At 41.4% G+C, this 24,175-nt stretch overlaps 3 protein-coding genes across 4 annotated transcripts; all 3 read right to left on the reverse strand.

Annotated features, from left to right (window-relative positions):
• Positions 1-1,536: 1,536 nt before the first annotated feature.
• On the reverse strand, positions 1,537-5,272 carry LOC122785296 (double C2-like domain-containing protein alpha). The gene is made up of 7 exons (XM_044051030.1): positions 4,927-5,272; positions 4,002-4,081; positions 2,861-2,935; positions 2,658-2,767; positions 2,264-2,390; positions 2,016-2,075; positions 1,537-1,749 (listed from the first exon to the last, which is right to left on the reverse strand). The coding sequence occupies exons 1-7, from the start codon at positions 5,270-5,272 to the stop codon at positions 1,537-1,539; spliced, it is 1,011 nt and encodes a 336-aa protein (XP_043906965.1).
• Positions 5,273-13,555: 8,283 nt separating this feature from the next.
• On the reverse strand, positions 13,556-15,021 carry nupr1b (nuclear protein 1b). Its single transcript, XM_044051072.1, has 3 exons — positions 14,849-15,021; positions 14,626-14,764; positions 13,556-13,607 (listed from the first exon to the last, which is right to left on the reverse strand). The coding sequence occupies exons 1-2, from the start codon at positions 14,943-14,945 to the stop codon at positions 14,637-14,639; spliced, it is 225 nt and encodes a 74-aa protein (XP_043907007.1). The 5' UTR covers positions 14,946-15,021; the 3' UTR covers positions 13,556-13,607; positions 14,626-14,636.
• A 2,187-nt stretch (positions 15,022-17,208) lies between these two features.
• On the reverse strand, positions 17,209-20,317 carry LOC122785542 (NAD-dependent protein deacetylase HST1-like). 2 transcript variants are annotated; one of them, XM_044051392.1, is made up of 12 exons: positions 19,892-20,317; positions 19,716-19,755; positions 19,607-19,635; positions 18,709-18,775; positions 18,462-18,523; positions 18,351-18,383; positions 18,198-18,261; positions 18,053-18,120; positions 17,913-17,942; positions 17,698-17,811; positions 17,501-17,589; positions 17,209-17,425 (listed from the first exon to the last, which is right to left on the reverse strand). In XM_044051392.1, exons 1-12 carry the CDS (start codon positions 19,983-19,985, stop codon positions 17,399-17,401), a joined length of 717 nt encoding a protein of 238 aa, XP_043907327.1. In that variant the 5' UTR covers positions 19,986-20,317; the 3' UTR covers positions 17,209-17,398. The 2 variants fall into 2 exon arrangements, with proteins under 2 accessions (XP_043907327.1, XP_043907326.1); XM_044051391.1 differs by having other exon boundaries at positions 19,883-20,311.
• Between the last annotated feature and the right edge of the window lie 3,858 nt (positions 20,318-24,175).

Genomic DNA, 24,175 nt, shown 5'->3' on the forward strand with positions numbered 1-24,175 from the left:
TCATAGTATAGTATGTCGTCCAAAATCAGTTAAAAAAGTCATAGTATAGTATGTTGTCCGAAATTAGACAAAAAGTCATAGTACAGAATGTCGTCATTCCAGTTCTAGTTCTCACTAGAATGTTTTGCATCTACTAGAAAATTCCACGGCAAAATTTTGATCGTGTCTGCTTGTTGCTGTGGATTTTGTGTGTATTGAACCTTTAAAACTTGAAGCATTTCGACCAGGGCTTTTTAACGACGGCTAGATTCGATAACATGAAGATGTTCGGAGCTAATGGTCATGTCACTGTAACTTTTACATACAAATGCACTGTTTAATCTTCATTTTTAAATGTAACCACATCAGCAGGAGTGAAAAAAGAAAAGACAAAAAGAAAAGACATCCTGACCGCATCTCTTTACCAGCTGAGCTAACAGAGACAACATGTCACAAACGGTTTCTGTCCAAGTCCTATCCTCGCCATAAATAATACATAATAAAACCCCAAGCTTGTAGGGAGAAAGGAAGAGAGAGAGACTCACAAGCCCCTCCCTAATTACCCCCGCCCACGCATCTGCGTCTCTTCAAAACCTCTGAGAAAACAGCGTGTTTTAAAGTCGTCATATTGATGACAGAGAGTCAATGTTTGGTGTGTGAGCGTCACATTTACATCATTTACATTTACATTTACATCATCAGTGACAAACAGCTGTGAACTGACAGAGAAATGAAAAATCACCCTCGTCCTCATTTTTAACATGAGACGTTTGAGCAGAAGTTGATTTTAAGAAAAACTGCAAGTCATATGAAAATGAACCATAGCAAGGTTTTGATGTAGAAACTGTCTGTGTGGGTTTTAAATTATGAGCAGGAGAAGAGTTTGTTTAGAGATTTTTGTGATTATTTTTCTGGATCTCAGCAGAGTGTGACACTCATTATAAAATCTGAAAATGTTCAAAAAAACATACAAAATGTAAACTGCGATTGTTCAAAAACGGTAACATGTATCAAAACTTTGACATAGGTGATCAAAGTCCCAAGTCTTGTGACCCATTTGAAGTTCCAATCACGTCTCTACGTTAAAGTATGACGACACTGTGACGCTTGCTTCTGATCATTTTTTCGGCCATTTCCCATAAATGTGTATGTGGAGATTATTTGCAGGTTTTTGCAATTTTTGTCACCATGGTTACTCGAAACGCTTAGAGAAGTCATAGCACACCATTCCCAATCCCCGATAATAAAAGCTGTGACTGTGTTACTCCCATCATCCTGTTCATGCACATGCCGAGCGAGTAGAGCCCAGAGGCATCATGGGAGTAACACTACTACACATGCTCTGTGGGCTGCACAACCTGGAAATAAACAGAAATAAATCTGGTAATATATATGAATATATATATATATATATATATATATATATATATATATATATATATATATATATATATATATATATACATATGTATATATATATATATATACATATATATATGTATGTACATATATATATAATGAATAGAACCAAAGGGGTGGAGCTACATCCATGGAATCTTACATTTTGACGTAAGGGTCGGAGAATCCGTTGACGTCCATGGCCGCCAGGTGGGCACAGCGCTTCACGCCCACACACAGACCGCCCCCACGTCCACCTCCTCGTCCTCTGTCTTCTTCTTCTTTATCATCCAGAGCGAGCGGCGGCAGAAACTGCAGGGAGAGGAGGAGGCGCCCCCTTTCCTCCAGGCTGTGCAACTGCTCGTTCTCCCACTGAGGACATGAAGAGACGCGTCTGAATTACATTAAAAACATTTAAGATTACATCAATCTGATCACTCAGTCCTTTTTTTATCAGGGACACAGGAGCCGCTGGTCTACTGCTGCCTCGTGTGGTCACTCTGTACATATATATATGTATATCATATACATATAAAACCTTTCTGGATGAGAACAGATTAGTGATGCAGTTAATGACTTCAGTTGGTGTAATCAGATTATTTTAGATTATTTTAGTAAAGCAGGTTCATGAGTCTCACCTCTCTCAGGTAACAGGATATTCCTCTGAGAGCTTCACCCATGGCTGTGGGGGAGGGGACCTGTGGGAGAGAGAGGGAAATGCTCATAACACATCCCATAATCCTTTGCCTCCAGCTCTTTTGCTTGAACGTAGCCCCGTTCTTATCGTAGACTTGCAGCATATTTAGTGTTTGTACACCAACGCGTTTCCATGGAGACAGCAAGGTTAAGGACGTCATGTGACAGTGGAACAGGAAGTGTGTGTTACCGGCGGTGGATGCTCCAGACAGGTGTGGAAGCGTTTGGTCTGGTCTGGTTTCATCCGTTTCAGAGGAACTCGCGACTCTCCGATCAACTCATTATGAGTCAATTTGTCCTCGTCGCACACGGACAACCTGTGGACAAGGAGACGAGGAGGGAGGAGGTGAGGAGACATGGAGGCAAAGAGTGAGGGGACGAGGAGATGGAGAGAGCGCAGAGACAGGGAAACAAGGAGAGAGGAGAGGAGGCAAAGAGAGAAGAGGCATGGAGGCGAGGGGACAAGAGGAGAGGATGCAAGGTGTGAGGACACAAGGAGGAAAGGAGAGAGGATACATGGGAAGAGGAGATGAGAGAGGAGGTGAAAAGGTGAGATAAGGAGAAGTAAGTTCTCACACACACACCTGAGTGTCTTCCTGTGCATGTCGTCCTCTGTGATTCCGACGTAGGTCAGAGTTTCACTCCACACTGGATTCAGACAGTTACGGATCGTCTTTGTTTTCAGCTTGTTGGCCTGAAGGACACACACACACACACACACACACACGCGCGCAGAGTCAGCTGACGTCCAGGTGAACCAGGTGAGTGATGACTCAGCACTTCTCACCTTGCAGGCTCCGGGCAGCAGGTGCAGTTTGACGTACGGGTCAGCAAGACCGTTGAAGTCCATCGGCTTCAGACCCTGAACACAGACGATCCATAATCAATACAATGACTGTTGTCATGACAACGCAAACATTGTCACACTACATGTGTGTGTGTGTGTGTGTGTGTACAGAATAAACATGTAGTTTTAAAATACTCTACTTTGTCTAAACTTAAAATAAACAAACAAGGAAGCAAGACAAGTCCCCATCATGTAAACAGGTTTAGGTCCCCACAACATTAGTAATACCTGGACACACACACACACACACAGGATCAAACTTCACGACCTCGTTGACGAGTCGACAAATTGCTGCGAAATTTCTTTCAACAGCTTTGACATTTGAAGAGTTTTTTTTCTTCCTCGCGCCGACATTAACGACGCTGACGAAACAGACGGAGACTGTGACCTTAAGACTCACACACACACACGCGCACACACACACACACACACACACACGCGCAACACACACGCAGCACACCACAACTGCGCTGCACACCGCAAGTGCTCAAACACACACACTCACGCACACGCACGCACGCACGCGCAATACACTCACGCCACACGCACGCACACACACACCTTCACTGCAAAATCTACAACTGTGAATCATTTCTGTTTCTTATTGAAATCTCCTTTAAATGTTAGGTATTAATAACATATGTCACATGACTCAGGGCGGACTTCAGTCAATAAACAAACAGCTGATGAAACAAAGATATGATGAATTCAAATAAAGTCCAAAAACAGGAAACTGAAGTTTGAAACCACTCACTCTCACACACCAAACCCCATAGAAAACCAGTGATTTTAGCTGCTGGTCCTCTGCTGCCTCGTGTGGTCACTTTGTGTCACTGAGGTCATTCTGAACGAACAATTTTTAATGCCGACTTTTACAGAATTTGAACTTAGTGATGGATCAACTCGTGTGTGCTGTCACTGCTGTGAAGTTAAAATCACTGATGGAGATAAACATTTATAATGATAGTAACAGTTATTTGTGAAATCATTTTTGTAACTTTGTAACTGCAAGGCTGATCTGTTCAGAATTCAGGTGTTCACGCGTGTGGGCGTGTCCACAGGTGTGGGGGCTTGTTCTCACCTTGGCTCGTAGAATGGTGCAGTGCAGCTCACTGGAGCTCTGATCGTACCGCAGCTCGAACTCCAGAGTTCCCAGAGCAGCTGAGACGAGAGGGGGAGGAGACACACCGTCACCATGACAACCATCAGCACACACACACACACACAAACATACACACACCATGTGTAGAGAAGACACAAACACGACCTGGTGTTGGTCCAGTGTTGTTACATAAGAGGATACACAACCTATGTGTTTGTGTGTGATTCACAGGGATTTGAGCTTTATTTAGTCACACACACACACACACACACACACACACACACACACACAAAGACAGGAAACTGCAAAGGAAAAATAAATCATAAAACAAACAAATAATAATTGTTTTGTGTGTTGGCTGAGGTCATGTGATCTGTAAACTCCTGGTTTTCTAATAACTGATCATGACAATCAATAACAAGAGAGAAGCAGCATCAGCAGCAGCAGTAATAACATGTTATAATATCCTGCTGTCATAGAAGTAAAAATGTGTGTGTGTGTGCGCATTCGGAAGACAGTAGTTGTGTAGTAGTTTGTTTGTACTAGCCACAAATGAAACCAGCAGTTCCCTCATGACAAGGTCCTCACTTCAATGGTGATATGGATTTGGCACTGACTTTTTCAAACTCATTTTTTTAAGAAGCTGAAGTGGAAACTTGTGTCAGGGCGCCATGTTGTGTGGAAATGTAGCATTTTTTTTTTATCGTTAACCTCAACAGAAAAGGTGGTCCTCACATCCATAGTACATTCACTCGGACCTCACCATCATGTCCACACAGGAATGTGTGTGTATGACAAACCATAATATTTGACACCAAGTCAAACATTTCACATATAAACTTTGAGGTTCCTTTCATCAATGGACAGTTTGTGTTATTGTGTAACTTTTAACACACACACTCACTGCAGTCGTCACTGTCAGAGCTGTTGATGTCCACAGACGTGTCCACGCTGCTCGTCAGAGACAACGACCCGCCACCGCCGGCGGACCTGCCATGGGCCAGCAGTGGAGACAGTAGGTGAGCCCCGCCCATTCCAGAGGTCCCGGAGGCGGGGCTGAGGGCCAGAGGGGAGGAGGCAGGGACTGGGGACAAGGCGGGGTTTGGGGAGATTGGGGTGGGGGAGGTGGGGGACAGGCGGGGGAAGTAGGCGGAGATCTGCTGGATGGGTCTGATTGGTCCAGGACAAACGTCGATGGCCATGTGTTCCTGGATGGAGATGCTGAGCTTCTTTCCTCTCTGCACCGTCATAGAGTCTGAAAACACACACACAGCGCCTGTCATTGACTGTGCTGTGAGCGCCCCCTACAGCCAGAGGCAGCTCCACACGGAGAAAAAAACTGACAGAGATTTTATTTGATACAATCATTTCTTTTCTTCAGTGTAACGTAAGTTTGTAAAACTTATTTTAATTTTACTAAATAAGACATTTGAACTTAGCAATGGAGCAGTTTACAGAGTTTTATACACTTGAACAAACGTGTAATAAAATCTACGTCACACCAAACCTCATAGAGAAAACCAGTGATTTTAACATCACACACACAGGAGTTGTTGATCCACTGCTGCCAGTTTGACCTCAGTGACACAAAGTGACCACATGAGGCAGCAGAAGACGTGATCATGCTCTTAGAGAGAGACCTGCACTGACTCTGCACTGAAGATATATGTGGAATATCAGCATGAAAGGATATTTAAAATAACCAGTTAAACTGAATTAAAGTGGTAAGAAATATATTTGCATAGGAGAGAGCGAGAGAGCGAGCGAGCGAGAGAGCGAGGTAATCCCACTGTGAGCGTCAGTCACTGGACAAGCACCAGATTCCACTTTCATGTGGGAGAATGTTTGTGCTGATAAACACTGACAGCACTGAAGCAGCGCGCACACACACACACACACACACACATACGCCGAATTGTGGGAAAGAAAAAGAGCAAAACTGGAGTGAAAGAGCACATCGTCACGACTGCGTTACCACGCGAGGACGACAACGACGGAATTTATGAACATTATGAACGCATGTTAGGAACATTTTAAAAAACCCGTTAAATTATTAGATCATGTTACACTGTCATCGTCGCGTCGACATGCACATTTAATCCAGATTAGGGATTTCAAAGTAACATGGTTCAGATGTGAGATGAAGGTAAAGTTCTGTAGTATAATTTCTATCCTCTCTTCCTGTCAGCAGCAGCAGCATGTGTGAGCTCAGCCTGGATCATTTACATGCAGCCGTCGCTGGATTGAATTCTAATGTGTTGGTTGGCTTTTTTGGGTTTTTTTTTTCTAATCCCACTGAGACGCAGAGACTGTTTTGGCAGAAATGACTCTTTTTTTTTCCCCTGCATGTTTCTGCTGCACGCCGACTCTCAACCACGATTCTGTAGAACACAGTGAGCATCCAGTCTGGTCAGGAGGGGGCGCTCAAGGGGGGGCGTTAACGTAAAGTCAAAGCTCTTTATATGGAAAATAACGACGGCCATGTTGGCGAAACTAAATTGTCACACAAATCAGAACTGGTGGAAAATCATACCGACATAAAAACATGCATCAATTTGTACTAAACACATTTAAAGATGAAAAGTTATCAAAAGGTCTCGAAGAATGTAAAGGGGCGTGGCCACAGCAACTGTTGGAATTTTGGCAAATTTGGACCATTCACCACGAAACAGGAAGTGTCCCGATAACTTTACCATACATTGACCGATCAGCTACGAAACCCAGCCAGGCAACATCTGCACATGACAACTGAGTCAAGGGTTTAGCGCCACCTGCTGGCAGAACGGCGGCTGGCTGTGAAGGCCCACACAATTCTGTTTACAGATTATTGGATTGGATTGGGATAGTGTTGGCTCGCCCTGATGGAGTGGACGTGTTTGGTCCTCTGGCCCCAAGAGTCCGTAGTATACTTCCGTCGCATTGCGTGGACCCAGGTATAAGCACGCGTCAGGGTCCTGTAGTATCCCACTTCACCATCGGGTGGCAATACAAGTCAGGGAATAGGACGCATTCCTACCAAAGAAGAAGAAGAGAATTGTGCTACAGCTCCCGGCTCACAGCTGAACGGCCCGTTGAGCAGGGGAGTCGGAGTGTCAGCCGGTTCGAGGGTTGCCAGGTTGAGCCTCAGACGACCATCCTTGGCGACGACTTCTTCTGTTGTCAAAATGTTTTTTTCTGCTTGGTGAGTGGGGCTTAAAACTCCACCTACTGGTGCGGTGGAAGTTCAATTTGCACATGCACTGTCCACACGCACCCAACACAGTCTTTGAGCATGGTTCCAAAATCCAAAAATTTAGAGACCCAAATCCATGCATTTATAACATCTGGATTCATGCTCCATCGCAACATCGGGTCTTATCTTAGAACGAGTTACCTGTGGAAATTAAACCTGCCTCCACCATTGAACATTTTAAATCTCTTTCAAAGACCCACCTTTTCTTTTTTACCCTTTTACTTTTATTTGGGCTGGAGCACAAACGCCAAGGGCTGAAACAGCGCTCAGGTGTGGTGAATATTGTCATGGTGCCTGGTCCCTTGCCTTGCTCATGGGCGCCCCCAAGGTGAAAAACGAGCCAAAAATTAAGTTCCATCGAATTTCCTGAAACTTTGTGGGAAGACGATATAGCCCAAGACGAACAAAAAATCGATAGGAACCATGGCCTCAACTTGCCACTTTTTGTGATTTTTTGTGATTTGCCAGGGGCTGCGCTCCCTGACTTTTGTGGCGAGGGCCCTTTAGTTACTTGATGTTGTTTTGAACTCTTGGGTAAACCCTGGCCACTTTTTAATTAAAGAATATAAAGTTGATTTGATCCCTTTAGAGGACGACGAGTCAGCAGAAAACCCGTGTGAATAGACCAGCTGCATAAATATTCTGTCATATCCTGTTTACAACTACACTTTCAAACTCCCAGACGTCACATGGCGCGGTCTCTATGAGCGGCCATGTTGGCAGGCAAACGTGTGAGCGCTCACTGTCACTTTAAATCCACACAGATCCACCGATATATCGCAAATCTTGACAGACTATATCTGATCCTGGTGGAGAGGACATTGTTCCTGATTAACTTCCCTTCATCTCACTACAGAGAGTCAAAGAAAATATTAAAAGAGATCGATCCGTTCCAAAGCTAAAATCTGCTAAAAAACAGATTTTAGCTTCTTAACAAAAGACTTGAGTAATAAAATCTACGTCAGTTTAAGTTTACGATGTCTTAGGAGAACGTTCATGTCTTTATCTCACTGTGAGACAGGAAACTGAAGTTTATGAACCACTCACTCTCCCACACCAAAGCCCAGAGAGAAAATCAGTGATTTTAACGTCACACACACACACACACAGGAGTTGATCCACTGCTGCCTCCATCACTAAGTTCAAATGTCTTATTTCGTAAAATTCAGTATTTTAAATCTTTTGTTCAATTGACCTCAGTGACACAAAGTGACCACACGAGGCAGCAGAGGACCAGCAGCTGCTGTGTCGCCGCAGCTAAAATCACTGTCTTTCTCTCTGGGCTTTGGTGTGGGAGAGTGAGTGGTTTACAATTTAGATTTTATCCACTTAACAAAAGACAAAAACAAAAGTTTGTAAACCACTCACTCTCCCACACCAAAGTCGTATCCCTTTAGATTTTCTTTTAATGTCGCATTAAAAATAACGTGAGCTTTTTTGAAGAGTAAACAGGAGACGAGGGAGAAAGAGGACGCAGAGACGTCTTCTTCTTCTTGTAAGAACAGAGACGTTTCCTAAGAAGTGAGTAATAATATTACTTAATAATAATAATAATAATAATAATAATAATAACAGTAATAATTCTAAACATTCAAACACAGAGGAGAGAGAAATCTGCATTAATAAAAATGTATTTTCTTACCTTAGATAGAGAGTGGAGGAGATTCCTGCACTAACAAGTGGATGAGAATGTGAGGGTCTGTCTGCGCTAACAGGTGGAGAGAGAGAGAGAGAGCGAGAGAGAGAGAGAGAGAGAGAGAGAGAGAGAGACTTTTAACCCCTCCTCCTCTTCTTCCTCCATCATCTCTCTCTCATTTTTTCACTGTTTAATATCCTCTCACACAGACTCACATTCATCTGAAGTGTCAACAGTGATGAAGCTCTTCTTTAATCACATGACACGTGTATTAGATTTACACACACACACACACACACACACACACACACACACAGTTATACACACACACACACACACACACCCTGCAACAGCAGCATGTGTCTTTCTTCTGTATAATTTGTGGTTAATGATGCCTAATGATACATGTTTGCATCCAACACACACACACACACACACAGAGGAAGGGTGGAGATGATCTGGACTCCTCCCCCTCTGTCTTCGCTGTCCTGTGCTCGGACAGATCAGCGTCTCTGGACTGAAGGAATTCCTCGTTAGAAATATAGAAAGAAATAAACAAATGAAATCAATCCCCTTCACCCTTCACCCTTCATCCTTCATCCTCCTCCTCATCTCCTCGCTGCATCTCAACCACCCACTCTCTCTCTCTCTCCCTCTCTCTCTCTCTCTCCTCTCATCCATGCATGCCAAATGAATGAGTGAACCCTCAGATGATGGGGATTTTATTTTGTTTTCTTTCGCCTGCTCTGTGTCTTCTCTCGTCTCTTTCCACATCTGTCTCTGGAGTGAAATACACAGAGACACAGAGAGACACAGAGACACAGAGACACAGAGAAGAGACACACAGACACACAGAGAGACACAGAGACACACAGAGACACACAGAGACACACAGAGACACAGAGACACACAGACACAGAGACACACACACAGACACACACAGACACAGAGAGACACAGAGACACAGAGACACACAGAGACACACAGAGACACAGACACACACAGACACACAGAGACACACACACACAGAGACACACAGAGAGACACACAGAGACACACAGACACAGAGACACAGAGAGACACAGACACACAGACACAGAGAGACACACAGACACACACAGACACACAGAGAGACACAGAGACACAGAGACACAGAGACACACAGAGACACAGAGACACACAGAGACACACACAGACACAGAGAGAGACACAGAGACACACAGAGACACACACAGACACAGAGACACACAGACACACAGAGACACACAGAGACACAGTGAGACACAGACACACAGACACACAGAGACACAGAGACACAGTGAGACACAGAGAGACACACAGACACACAGACACAGAGACAGACACACAGAGACACAGAGACACACACAGAGACACAGAGACACACAGAGACACAGAGACACACAGAGACACAGTGAGACACACAGACACAGAGACACAGAGACACAGAGACACAGTGAGACACACAGAGAGACACACAGACACAGAGACACAGAGACACACACAGAGAGACACAGAGACACACATAGACACACACAGAGACACAGAGACACACAGAGACACACAGAGACACAACAGTTTTAAAATCACCCTGGAGTGAATGAGAGGTTTGAGCAGATTAAGAAAAACTGCGTCATATGAAAATGAAAACAACTCACAGAGTTAGAAACTGTCTGTGAGCAGGAGAAGAGTTTGTTTAGAGGTTTTTGTGACGGTGAAATACACAAAGTACAAAAGTTCAACTGCGATGCTTTAAAAAACCTAATATCTATCAAAACTTCTTTTGCTCCGTTTAAACTTCCACGTCTCTACGTTAAAGTTTGACGACACTGTGACGCTTCAAAGTGGGCGGGGTTGTGAACTGCGTTTCCCATTCATGTGTATGTGGAGATTCTTCAGATTTTTGTTGCCACGGTTACTCAAAGCGCTTAGTAAAGGCATAGCACACGATTCTCGTTCAAACCACACGTCTTTTTATCCACACACACACACACACACAGTGACGGGTGGTTGATCCCTCGCTCCTCTGAGCCTCGTTACTTCTTCCTCCCGTGTTTCCTGTGGACGCTCTCGTGTTCCTCAGAGATCTTCTAAAGCCGCTCCGATTCCAGTGTTGAACTTAATTAACGCTTTTTCCCAGAGAAAAGTGCGAGTTATAAAAGCTTCCTGTCAAAACAACCAGGCTTTGTTTTTGTTTCTACGTAATGTGAATATTTTAGACTTCGCATGGATATTATATCTATGTATGAGACAGGATCTGGTCTTAGATTTCATATCATGATAACATCTGTGATCATGTTTATTATAGCGAACACATTTGTGATATATTATAAACTTAAGTCCCAAACCAAACCCCATAGAAAATACAAGTGATTTTAGCTGCGGGGACACAGGAGCTGCTGGTCCTCTGCTGCCTCGTGTGGTCACTTTGTGTCACTGAGGCCAATCGGAATATTTCAAATATGACTAAATAAGACATTTGAACTTAGTGATGGAGGCAGCAGTATGTGTGTGTATGTGATGTTTTCTCTCTGGGCTTTGGTGTGGGAGAGTGAGTGGTTATAAAACATAGGTTTTCTTGCTGAAAAGTCTGACTCACAGTGAGAGTAATCGACAAGCATATTTTCTTTTAAATATATTGAAGAACATTTATGAGTTTCCAACAGGAAAGTGAAGTTTGTAAACCACACACACACACACACACACACAGCATATCATGTCACACAATCATACACATGTCTCATTTGGAAAACCTTAGGACTAGTTGCTAGGCAACCAGGGGAGTTTCTAAAAGCACTGGTGTCTCCACTGCAGGAGTGTGTGTGTGTGTGTGTGTGTGTGTGTGTTTCCCACTCATATCACAGCTGAGTTTGAAGTTTGTTGACAATTAAACTCTTTATTTTTTTGGCTGAAGTGATATTTTATATAACAAATTTAAACTTTGATCAATGTGAAACTTCTGTTGCATCACTTCATAGCTCCTCCTCTGTGTGGGCGGAGTCATCAAAGTCAGTTTCACCTTAAAAAGCCACAACTGTCCCTTTAAAGTGTGTCGCTGTAAAGACAAGTGCTGCCCCCTGCTGGTGCATGCAGGTGTGACCTCAGTGAAAGATGAGTGACTTTCACCACCATGTCATTTATATTTCAATGATTGTCAGACAAAGATGTTCTGTTCTCACTGCAGTTTATTCTTATTATTTATGCTTCTTAAATGTGAATATTTTCTACTTTCTGTCATTTTCAGCTTGTTAAATGTGAATATTTTCTACTTTCTGTCATTTTCAGCTTCTTAAATGTGAATATTTTCTACTTCCTGTCATTTTCAGCTTGTTAAATGTGTATATTTTCTACTTTGTCATTTTCAGCTTCTTAAATGTGAATATTTTCTACTTCCTGTCATTTTCAGCTTGTTAAATGTGAATATTTTCTACTTTGTCATTTTCTTGGCTTGTTAAATGTGAATATTTTCTACTTTGTCATTTTCAGCTTGTTAAATGTGAATATTCTCTACTTTGTCATTTTCAGCTTGTTAAATGTGAATATTTTCTACTTTCTGTCATTTTAAATGTGAATATTTTCTACTTCCTGTCATTTTCAGCTTCTAAATGTGAATATTTTCTACTTTGTCATTTTTCAGCTTCTTAAATGTGAATATTTCTACTTTCTGTCATTTTCAGCTTCTTAAATGTGAATATTTTCTACTTTCTGTCATTTTTCAGCTTCTTAAATGTGAATATTTTCTACTTCCTGTCATTTTTCAGCTTGTTAAATGTGAATATTTTCTACTTTGTCATTTTCAGCTTGTTAAATGTGAATATTTTCTACTTTGTCATTTCAGCTTGTTAAATGTGAATATTTTTCTACTTTCTGTGAATATTTACTTCCTGTCATTTTCAGCTTAAATGTGAATATTTTTCACTTTCTGTCATTTCAGCTTCTTAAATGAATATTTTCTACTTTCTGTCATTTCAGCTTCTAAATGTGAATATTTTCTACTTTCTGTCATTTTCTCAGCTTCTTAAATGTGAATATTTCTACTTTCTGTCATTTCACTTTTTTTTTTCAGCTTCTTAAATGTGAATATTTTCTACTCTTGTGATTTCTCGGCTTCTTAAACGTGAATATTTTCTACTTTCTGTCATTTTTCAGCTACTTAATTCAGAATTTTTTCTGCTTTCTGTCATTTTTCAGCTTCTTAAATGTGAATATTTTCTACTTTCTGTCATTTTCAGCTTCTTAAATGTGAATATTTTCTACTTTCTGTCATTTTCAGCTTCTTAAATGTGAATTTTCACCTTCATTATAATTTTCCCTATTGCGTCACCTTCAGCCGACTCTAGGTGGCAGCAAGAGAAAACAAACGACAGTCCAGTCACTTTAAAAAACAATGTTTTTATTTGTAAAAATTACTTTAATAACTTTTTTTTAAACACAGAATTTACCAGATTCTTCCGACACCACAGTCACATCACGGTGCACTGTCGTCATCCCACTGTGGACCCAGTGCACACGCCACCAACAGGCGGAGGAGCCACAGCGCAGGATCTACTGTGTGAAGATCCATGGACTTTCAGGCTCCTCCTCACGCCCGGGTAGAACCACGCCCACCAGAGCGCAAAAAGACAGTCCATGCGTCTCATTCTGTTGCCAAGGAGACCACGGTCAACGTCGATGTCCGAGAAAAGCCGTCCAAATTGTCCTGCGTTACAGACAAAAATATATAGATTTTTTTCAATTATTATTTTTTTAACGTACACAATTCAATTTCAGCTAAATGATTTGAGGACCCCCAAAAAAATTCCCTGTGACCCATCTGTGGGCCCCAACCCAGTGCTTGGGAACTGCTGCTATAGAGCAAAAAACACAAACACAAGATAAAGCCTGTTGTCCTTTCAGACTACAAAAAATAAAATCCAAAATTGTGGTTCTATTGTAAAAAACACAAAATGGATTCAAGTCAAATTCCTCAGACACAAACAAAGAGACAAACTCTTTATGTGCAGTAGCAGAAAAGGCGCCCCCCAGTGGACTGTGGCGGATAAACAGTTCCAAGGGAAAAAAAAAATCACTTCAGGTTCAGGGCGACGCATAGTGAGTGTCACGTGGCCTAAAAACAAACAAAAAATGACAACCTGATGTGACAAAGTACAAATAAAAATAAATCTATACAAATTCAGAGTAGTGAAAAATATGACTTTTATAATCTGTTACAGCAGCAGGTTTATTTTTTGGCTGAAAGCGTTTTATTTATTAATAAAGTTCAGACAAGGGAAAACAAGTGTCTTAAAATTAGACGGAATGGAGAATAAAATTAAATATGGGCATGTTTACTTTACTGCTCACCAGATGTCATTGGGCCATTCGCCAATTTAGAGTCGGACTGATTCTGCTGAAGTCCAGAGCTGATGAAATGTTTCTGTAACTTTACCAGTCACAGAAAACAAGTCGCTCTTTCATTCGGCTTAAGGGTTTTTTAATCTACAGATATTAACACAACGTTGACGAAGGCGGGGTTTTTCCACCTCACTCTTTGGCTTTGGCTTGTTTACTTTTTCGCTCACCAGATGTCCTTTGGCTATTCGCCAATTTAGAGTTTGACTGATTCTGTTGAAGTCCAGAGCTGATGAATTGTCTTAATATTTCCACCAGTCACATGAATGACAGTCACCCTTTCATTCGGCTTAGGTTTTTCTCCACAGTTATGAAGCAAAAGTTACCTCAGTGTCCTTCACTCTTTGGCTTTCTTCTCGCTGTTGTGCAGTTTCTCCACGATCTTCCGCTCATGTCCGCCGGGATTGGGTCTGTTGGTGTTGTCGCTCGCCTCCTTCTTTGTTCTGCCTTTACGAGCCGAACCTTCTGTAACAGAACCAACACGAACCACGTCATTTAGCGTTAAAACAAACTTTAAAACAAACAAAGCGACACAATTCGGTTCCTCACCTGTGTATTTATCCGTCAGGTTGTAATATTCATATTCATCGTAGTTTTCTTCTTCGAAAGTTGTCGGTTTCAGATTTTTCACGTCGACGTGACTCATCGTTTTTTCTTCTGTTTTTTCTTCTTCTTTCGATGAGAAAAACAACAGGTCGTATTTTCTTCACGCTACTCTGACGCGCTTTATAGCGGAATCCTAAGCCCCTCCCCCGCGAGCACGCACAAACACACAGCCACGCCCCCTTTGATATACCGCCCCTCCCGCTATTGCATCAGATTTTTTGATAAAGCTGATGTTTTTTCCACATTAAATGAACGACTGTTATATATATGTTATAAGTATATATAAGTTATATATATGTTATAAGTATTTATACTACACGATATGTATATTTACGAAACATATACTACCAAACCGTTAGTACACATTTATTTCACTTTATATAAAGTTTTATTTATCTGCTTGGGTGTTTAATCCCAGTAAAGTTGGTCTGTAATTATCATTTATTCATTTATCTTGATGAGACTGAAGTTATTATTGTTCTACTCATTTTATTCGTTTGTTTGTTTGTTTATTGTTTTTCTTTATTTTAGCAGGGTTAGTTTTTAAATGGGAACGATTTGATGTGTTTATGAGTTTGTTGCAGCTCAGTGTGTCAATCATTAACATCAGCTGTGATATGAGTTCATGAATGAGTGATGTTTTTATCTGAAATGTGTCTCTTTTTAAACTAGGTCAGTGTGTGTGTGTGTGTGTGTGTGTGTGTGTGTGTGTGTGTGTACAAGGCCATCTCGTGATCTGATCTGTAACCTGGTTCACTCTGACACGCCTGAGACACGTGTGTGTGTGTGTGTGTGCGTGTGCACGCACAACAAGAGAGCACAGTGTAACAGCTGTGACACGTCGACTCATGTTTCTGCAAATATTGACTGAACTGAGGAGGAGGAGGAAGAAGAGGAGGAGGAGAAAGAGAGTGAAAGAGGAGGAGGAACTTTGATTAAATGTAAATGTTTCATTTTTCTAGTCTTGATGACTCAAAGCTGCTTTACACTGCACTGTCTGTCATTCACCCATTCACTCACACAACACACACATGTACACATGCACTGATGTACACATGTGTGTAGAACAGGATAATCCAGTAACACAATGTGACTGATGTGAAAGTGTGAGGTTTAATTGAAGTGTAGTCACACACACACACACAGTGACACACACAGTGACACAGACACACACACAGTAACACACACACACACACACAGTGACACACACACAGTGACACAGACACACACGGTGACACACTGTGACACACACACAGACACACACACACACACACACACACACACACACACACACACAGACACACACACACACACACACACAGTGACACACACAGACACACACAGACACACACAGACACACACACACACACACACACACACACACAGACAGACACACACACACACACACACAGTGACACACACAGTGACACAGTGACACACACAGTGACACACACACACAGTGACACAGACACACACACAGTGACACACACACAGTGACACACACACACACACACACAGTGACACACACACAGTGACACACACACAGTGACACACAGTGACACATTGACACACACACACACACACACGGTGACACACAGGGACACACACACAGTGACACACACACAGTGACACACACAGTGACACACACACAGTGACACACACACACACACACACACACACACACACACACACAGTGACACACACACACACACAGACACACACACACACACACACACACGGTGACACACAGTGACAGTGACACACACACAGACACACGTGACACACACAGTGACACACACAGTGACACACACACACACACACACAACACACAGTGACACACAGACACACACAGTGACACACACACACACACACAGACACACACACACAGTGACACACACACACACACACACACACACAGACACACACACACACAGTGACACACACACAGTGACACACACACACACACACAGTGACACACACACACAGTGACACACACACACACACCTGCAGTGAAGACATTCTCAGGGTTTGTCAGTCAGATTATAAATGGAAACTAAAATGTTGTAACAAATAAAAACAACTTGTGTACAAAAAGGTAAACTCATAAATCCCCCAGAGTATTTTGGTTCTTCCAGTTTACGTCAGTTTAAGTGTGTGATATTTTAAAGAACACGTACAGGTCTTTATCTCACTGTGACACCAACAGGAAACTGAAGTTTGTGAACCACTTGGCCTTCAAACGTCTTTGTTCAGATTGACCACAGGAGGCAGCAGAGGACCAGCAGCTAAAATCAAAGATTTTCTCTCTGGGGTTTTGTGTGTGAAAGTGAGATAAAGTTAAAAATATCACACACTTAAACTGACGTAAATGCCTCTCATCAGTTTTCTTCCTTATGTTGTAATGATGAAGCTTTGGGATTAGAGTTTGTTGTTCTTCTGCAGGCTCCGCCCTCAATCACTCAGATCCTTGAAAACGAGGCGACAGACATCCCATCATGCTCGGAGATGAGTGTCAATCACCTGAAGGGAAGAGGAGAAAATGAGCGAGGAGAAAACCAGCAGGAGAAAGTGAACACTGAACGTCTTTAAATGTACCGGAGGCTGATTGACGTAGTTCCCATCATCATCATCATCATCATCATCATCATCATCGTCATCGTCGTCAGAGTTGCTCTGAGCTGCAGCTTCAGATGTGAAACAACAGCAGACGTCAGCTCGCACCAGAACATCCACAACAGACGTAAACGAGACGAGTCAGCGACGAGGATCTGAGTTAAAGAAACTGGACTCACTTTGAGAGTCCTGTGGATCCACATTCAGGTAGTACCGTTCCTCCTCATCCTCGTCCTCCTCCTCCTCCTCCTCGTCCTCCTCCCGTTCTTCTCCCTGTTCTTCACGTTTCTCATCTTCAGAGTGAATTTTCAAGAACAATCAAAAAAGAGACTGAATATAATGTTGTGATTTAACGGCCAAAACAAACGAAGAAAAACTGAGAAACGATTCTCACCTTCGAGGTTCACGTACTCGTGTCGAACGTCTGCAAATGAGGACAAACAGCTGATCACACAGTGTCACTGTTTCCAAACTGTACCTAATGTAAACAGGTGTGAACTGATGTGAACTGATGTGAACTGATGTGAACTGCACCTGAACTGGGCGTCGAGACTTGGCTCTGGTTTGTTGGTGCCAGAGCGTCACTGTCAGGAATCACGATGCTGCAGAGAAACAAGAGGAGGAAACGGTTCAGATTCAGATTCACAGGAAAGAAATCAGAGTGAAAGAGCTGCCGTACATGTAGCCGGGATCTTCTACGTCACTGTCGGCCAGATTCAGGTCAGAGTTCAGATACTCAGGTCCTGCATGGAACAAAAAACACAATAATTAACAAATAAAACAACACAGAAAAACTGATTTCATCACCGGAGAGAAGCAAACGTGAACTTACCTTCTGCTGGGTTTTCATAACTTGGATTACTTTCTGTGAAATGGAGAGTAACGGTTTCACACTCGTTTCTAACATTGTTGATAATGAAAAATACAAAAGTTCACATCTCACCAGTTTCTGTTGGTGTGAAGGATCGGTGTCTCCGCTGAGTTCCAGAATCAGCTGAAGACGAGCTGAAAACCAGAGAGACTCTTAAACAAGTCCACATACCTGTACAAGGGGCAACTGATACGTCCCGCCCCTTCCTGTCAGGCCTTTAACCAAAGCCCCATACACAAACAAGTAATGTTTGTACTGGTGTAAGCAAGTTTGAACACACTAAACCAACAGTGAACAGGTGTGAACAGCATTGACTCACACAACCCTCGGTGGTGAGAGCAGGTGGTGAGCAGAGCGGATGGAGTTCAGATCACTGGTTATCTGAACTGCAACAGACAGAGAGAGAGAGAGAGAGCCACTGTAAACATCTTCATCATCATCACTGTAAACATCTTCATCATCACATCTTCATCATCACTGTAAACATCTTCATCATCACCATCATCATCACTGTAAATCTTCATCATCATCACTGTAAACATCTTCACCATCATCATCACTGTAAACATCTTCATCATCACTGTAAACATCTTCATCATCACTAAACATCTTCATCATCACTGTAAACATCTTCAACATCATCATCAAAACATCTTCATCATCACCATCATCATCACTGTAAACATCTTCATCATCACCATCATCATCACTGTAAACGACTTCATCATCACTGTAAACATCTTCATCATCACTGTAAACATCTTCATCATCATCATCACTTTAAACATCATCATCATCATCACTGTAAACATCTTCATCACCATCATCATCACTGTAAACATCTTCATCATCACTGTAAACATCTTCATCATCATCATCATCATCACTGTAAACATCTTCATCATCACTGTAAATCATCTTCATCATCATCACTGTAAACATCTTCATCATCATCATCATCATCACCATCATCATCACTGTAAACATCTTCATCATCACTGTAAACATCTAAACATCATCATCAAACATCTTCATCATCACTGTAAACATCTTCATCATCATCACTGTAAACATCTTCATCATCATCATCATCATCTGTAAACATCTTCATCATCATCATCATCATCACCATCATCATCATCATCACTGTAAACATCTTCATCTTCATCATCATCATCATCATCATCATCATCATCACCATCATCTTCATCACTTACATGGATGAATGACTCTGAATTCCGTGGACCTGAAAGAAAACAGACAGATTTTTCTTCGTCTCTCGTCTGGAGGTGTAAATGTAAACATTGTGAAATGGTGAATACTTACGGCATGTATTCTTCTGAAGCATGTGTTTGTCTGATGGACACTGAGGACAGAAGACAACAACAACAAAGAAACAAATGTTTGTGACGCACTCACAGACACACATCTGTGGTCCACACATGGACACGTACAGAGCACATGTGCATGTTTGTCAGCGGTGGACATCTCACCCAGCGGACCTTTGTTCCAGCAGGACAGGCAGACGACGGTCAGCAGAGCCATGGAGACAAAGACAGCGGCTGACAGAACCAGGAGGAACCAGGAGGAGTCCATGTTCCATCTGAGGAGGTCAGAAGAACACGTTAGTTCAGTTACAACAGAACGAGGAGGAACCAGGAGGAACCAGGAGGAACCAGGAGGACGAGCGACGCACAAACTGTAACGTTATAATGACACTGACAGTAAAACGCTGCGTTTGCTCGTTGTGTTAAATCTCGCTGCTTCATCTGCCTCTGAAGCAACAAACATTTCCTGAAGTGATGATGAAACAACCCTCCTCCTCCTCACAGAGGTGAGTCACACAGGAAGGAAGGTTAACGCACACACAAACCTCACATCATAACTACAAACTGTATTTCCTGCCTCAGCTGCTCGTTCAGAGTCAGAGGGCGGCTATCTTGAGATTTGAGTCTTTGAGGGCAGAGCGATGATGAAGCCCGTGCTACGGTGGCCTGGAAGTGCAAACCAGTATTACAAAACTCGAAACACTTTTACAAAAACCAAAACAAATGAACAAAAGTTCAAACTAATTTACAAAAACCACAGTCCTTATGGAAAAAGGGAATGTCAAAATTGCTGCGAGTGACCCGGAAATGAAACCGGGAGCGCTCAGTTGGTGACTTCTGTGTGTCGTAAGAATGGATACTTGTGACCGAGTGAGGTTTTGTCATGTGTGTATTATAAGAACTGGATAGAGCTCCGCCCCTTTGGCTCAGTTCATTCCTATGGAGTCACTCACAAAGCGCAAAGTTGTGCATAACTAACATATATGTGACCATGAAAAAAAATGTATATATGTAAGTAGACCTCCATAACTAACATATATATGTGACCGTGAAAACAAGTTTATATATGTAAGTAGACCTCCATAACTAACATATATGTGTGACCATGAAAACAAGTTCATATATGTAAGTAGACCTCCATAACTAACATATATGTGACCATGAAAACAAGTTAATATATATAAGTAGACCTCCATAATTAACATACCATGTGACGTGAAAACAAGTTAACCATGTAAGTAGACCTCCATAACTAACTGTAACGATAGCGATTGTAACAGCAAGCAAGACGCAGCGATTTTCTCCCTTTTTTTTTCTTTTTTTCCTTTTTTTCTTTTATTTATATGTACAGGTTATAACATTGACAATATAACGTTGTCTCATTTTCAACCAGGAAACGTATAAGATAAACTATATGATCTCTATATATTAGTATTTATCTGTTTTTTAATCTTTAAATGACTCTGACAAGTTGCACACAGATTTGCTCATTTGAAAACGTGTAACCTCAGTTCTACAATTGTTAAGATAAAAGATTTGATGATGAATAATATTTTTCATGTTTAGAAATGAGAAGTTCTGTTGAATCACAGTCAACAGTGTCATTTGATTTGATTTATTTCAGTTAGCCTGCATATATTTTAGGACAGGGAAAGTCTTAAAGGCAAATGCAGTCCAGTGTATTACTACTTGATTCTGGATTGAAAATGTTTCCATGTTAAAAATACAAAATACAATTTTAATTTACATTTTCTCTTATAGAGCAACACTACGTTCAGTGAAGGAGCAGACCCTGAGCTGAGGAGATGCGACTCAGACACTTATCAGTGTCTGATCTGCACAAAAAAGGGGAGCTATGCAAAGCTTGTGTCTCATCTGCAGGGACACCAAAGGTCAATGGTGGAGTACGGTGGTAAGTCCTAAATTATCAAATATTTTTTTCATTTCAACGCTGCAAGGCTTTAATTTCCCCATGAGCCTTATGTATTATTAAATGTGATGTTATTTCTGTTTGTCCTGACCATGGATAACTGTGACCATCAAACTATTCAACTCATCCATTTGAGTATCAGAAACTCAAAATAAGTAAAGTAAAGTAAACCATTTCATCTATGTGTACTGTACTTCATGTGTGTAGAATCTTAAGTCAATGTGTATTTTATTTTCACTCTTGTTAAGAATTTAGATATTGAGAAAAAGTTTCAAGATTCCTGCATTTTTATAGATGCCCCTGATAATAATGATTGTTCTCAGAAGTAATGTAACAATTTGCCTCTCAGACAGGCTTATCTGTATATCCATTTAGGGCAGTGATGTTACTGTGGCCAAACAAGTTGCCAGCCAGGATGACACCTCTTATCAGAGGAAGTGCAAATAATCAGGGAAAGAAAATGTCTTATTCAAAGTTCTTAATCACATGTATTCAGTGTTGCATATTATGTGTAATTTAATTTTAGGAAAGGGCCCAACAAGCCCAACAGAAGCGACACGAGGCATGTTGTCTGTTAACCAGTGTAATCACAGAGGATCAGGGCATGCTGCAACACCTTAAAGTGAGTGACAATGGCATTTAGTGTGGTGTTTGTGTATTTGTATATGAATACCCAAACTAAAATCCTAAACAATTTTTATAGAACATCATCACAGGCAACACGGTGTCTCCTTGGGCCAAGAAACAGGACAGGGTCATCCTTCTTTTTGAAGATGATGAACAAGTGGACAAAGTCATGCACTTCTTGTCTGAAGTACTCGAACATACTGAGACAGACAAGAAGTCTGCAGATCCAGTGGCGTTTGTAATGGATGTACTTTTGCCAGAGGTGAGATCTCAGACACTGACACTGATTTGTAGACTACATGTGTTATATGACTGCATATGTCTGTCTCCTTTTAACACATGGTCACTGTCTAACACAATCTTAAATCTTAATCTTCATGCCACAGGCAACAGTACATGCCCTCGGAGCTGTTCACTCCATCTCCCTGGACAAAGCCAAGGAGATGTACATGCGTGGCACAGAGTTTGACTCAAGGTAAGCCGGATAGTTTAGGAAACTGTTAATCCAATTTTCTGTTTATATCTTATTTTGTATTTGAGTGTCTTTAACGACTTCATTATTTTGCAATATCATGTTGTCTTGTCAGCGAGATAACCCAGCTTGGGGAACAGCTTCAGAGCCACATTTCCTCAAAAGCGAGGCAGAAACTGGATAGCTTCCTGAGCAATTACAAGAAAGCCTTGGAGTGTGAGGAATTCCTCAGGTGCCTGTAATCCCTGGGTAGTGAATGTGTCTGCTGGATAGTCTGTTGTGTATAAAATAAAGAAAATAAATCATTCATCACTTGTATTCATTACATGGATTTGAAAGTTATACAACTTTCTGTGCAGAATCAAGGGTTTCAGTGCATTTGTTTTACTTTCATCAAAAGACCAACTGATGTCCAACTGGCTGGGTTTGATTCAGATACCAATGTTTCACATATCTTCCTGGAAATAGGTAACATCTCCTTTATGACATACTCAGCAGATCTTGTCTACTTAACTTCTGTCTACCACCACCTGGACCACACCAGCACAGAATTTAAGGAGGGTTTCTTTCAGGTTAAAAACCTGATCAAGTAGACTTTTATTAGTTCTAATCGTTGTTCCGTCCAGTTGAACAACATGTCAAACTACAGACTAATAAGACATTCAATAAATGTAGGCCTATATTAAACACACCTTTTTGTAACATACAGGTTGCCATGATGTTGGAAGTTTGCAAAAACAAATGAAATTATTCAAAGTGTGTGTTCAAAGTGGAATTTGTGATATTATATTGTATAAACGTGATATTATATTGTATAAACATTGTATAAACGTGATATTATATTGTATAAACGTGATAATTATATTGTATAAACGTGATATTATCACGTTTATTGTATAAACGTGATAATTATATTGTATAAACGTGATAATTATATCACATAAACGTGATATTATATTGTATAAACGTGATAATTATATCACAAAAACGTGATACTATATTGTGTAAACGTGATGTTCAAAAAACTTTTCCAATCGGCATTTATATATTTTAGCAGTTTGGCTATAACATTTCATACTTTACAAAGTGACATTAATTATTCACAAATTTCACAGAAAGTACATTTCTGTGTTCATAAAAGTCAACACGAGTATTTATTCTTCTCTTTTCCTGTCGCACACCGGGATAAAAGTCTCTTGTCAACAAGTGTCTATGAGATACGCGTGTGTAAATAAAGTTTCAATAAAAGAAGACGTCATCACGTTAGTAAACGTCATCACGTTAGTAAACGTCATCACGTTAGTAAACATCATCACGTTTCGCAGTCTCTTGAGAGCCAATCAGAGTGTTGTGTAGTGTGAAGGGGCGTTTCGTTGAGTGAAGGGGCGTTTCGTTGAGTGAAGGGGCGTTTCGTTGAGTGGTCTGCGGG

Source organism: Solea senegalensis, linkage group LG19 (assembly GCF_019176455.1).
Source record: "Solea senegalensis isolate Sse05_10M linkage group LG19, IFAPA_SoseM_1, whole genome shotgun sequence".
NCBI classification, from domain to species: domain Eukaryota; kingdom Metazoa; phylum Chordata; class Actinopteri; order Pleuronectiformes; family Soleidae; genus Solea; species Solea senegalensis.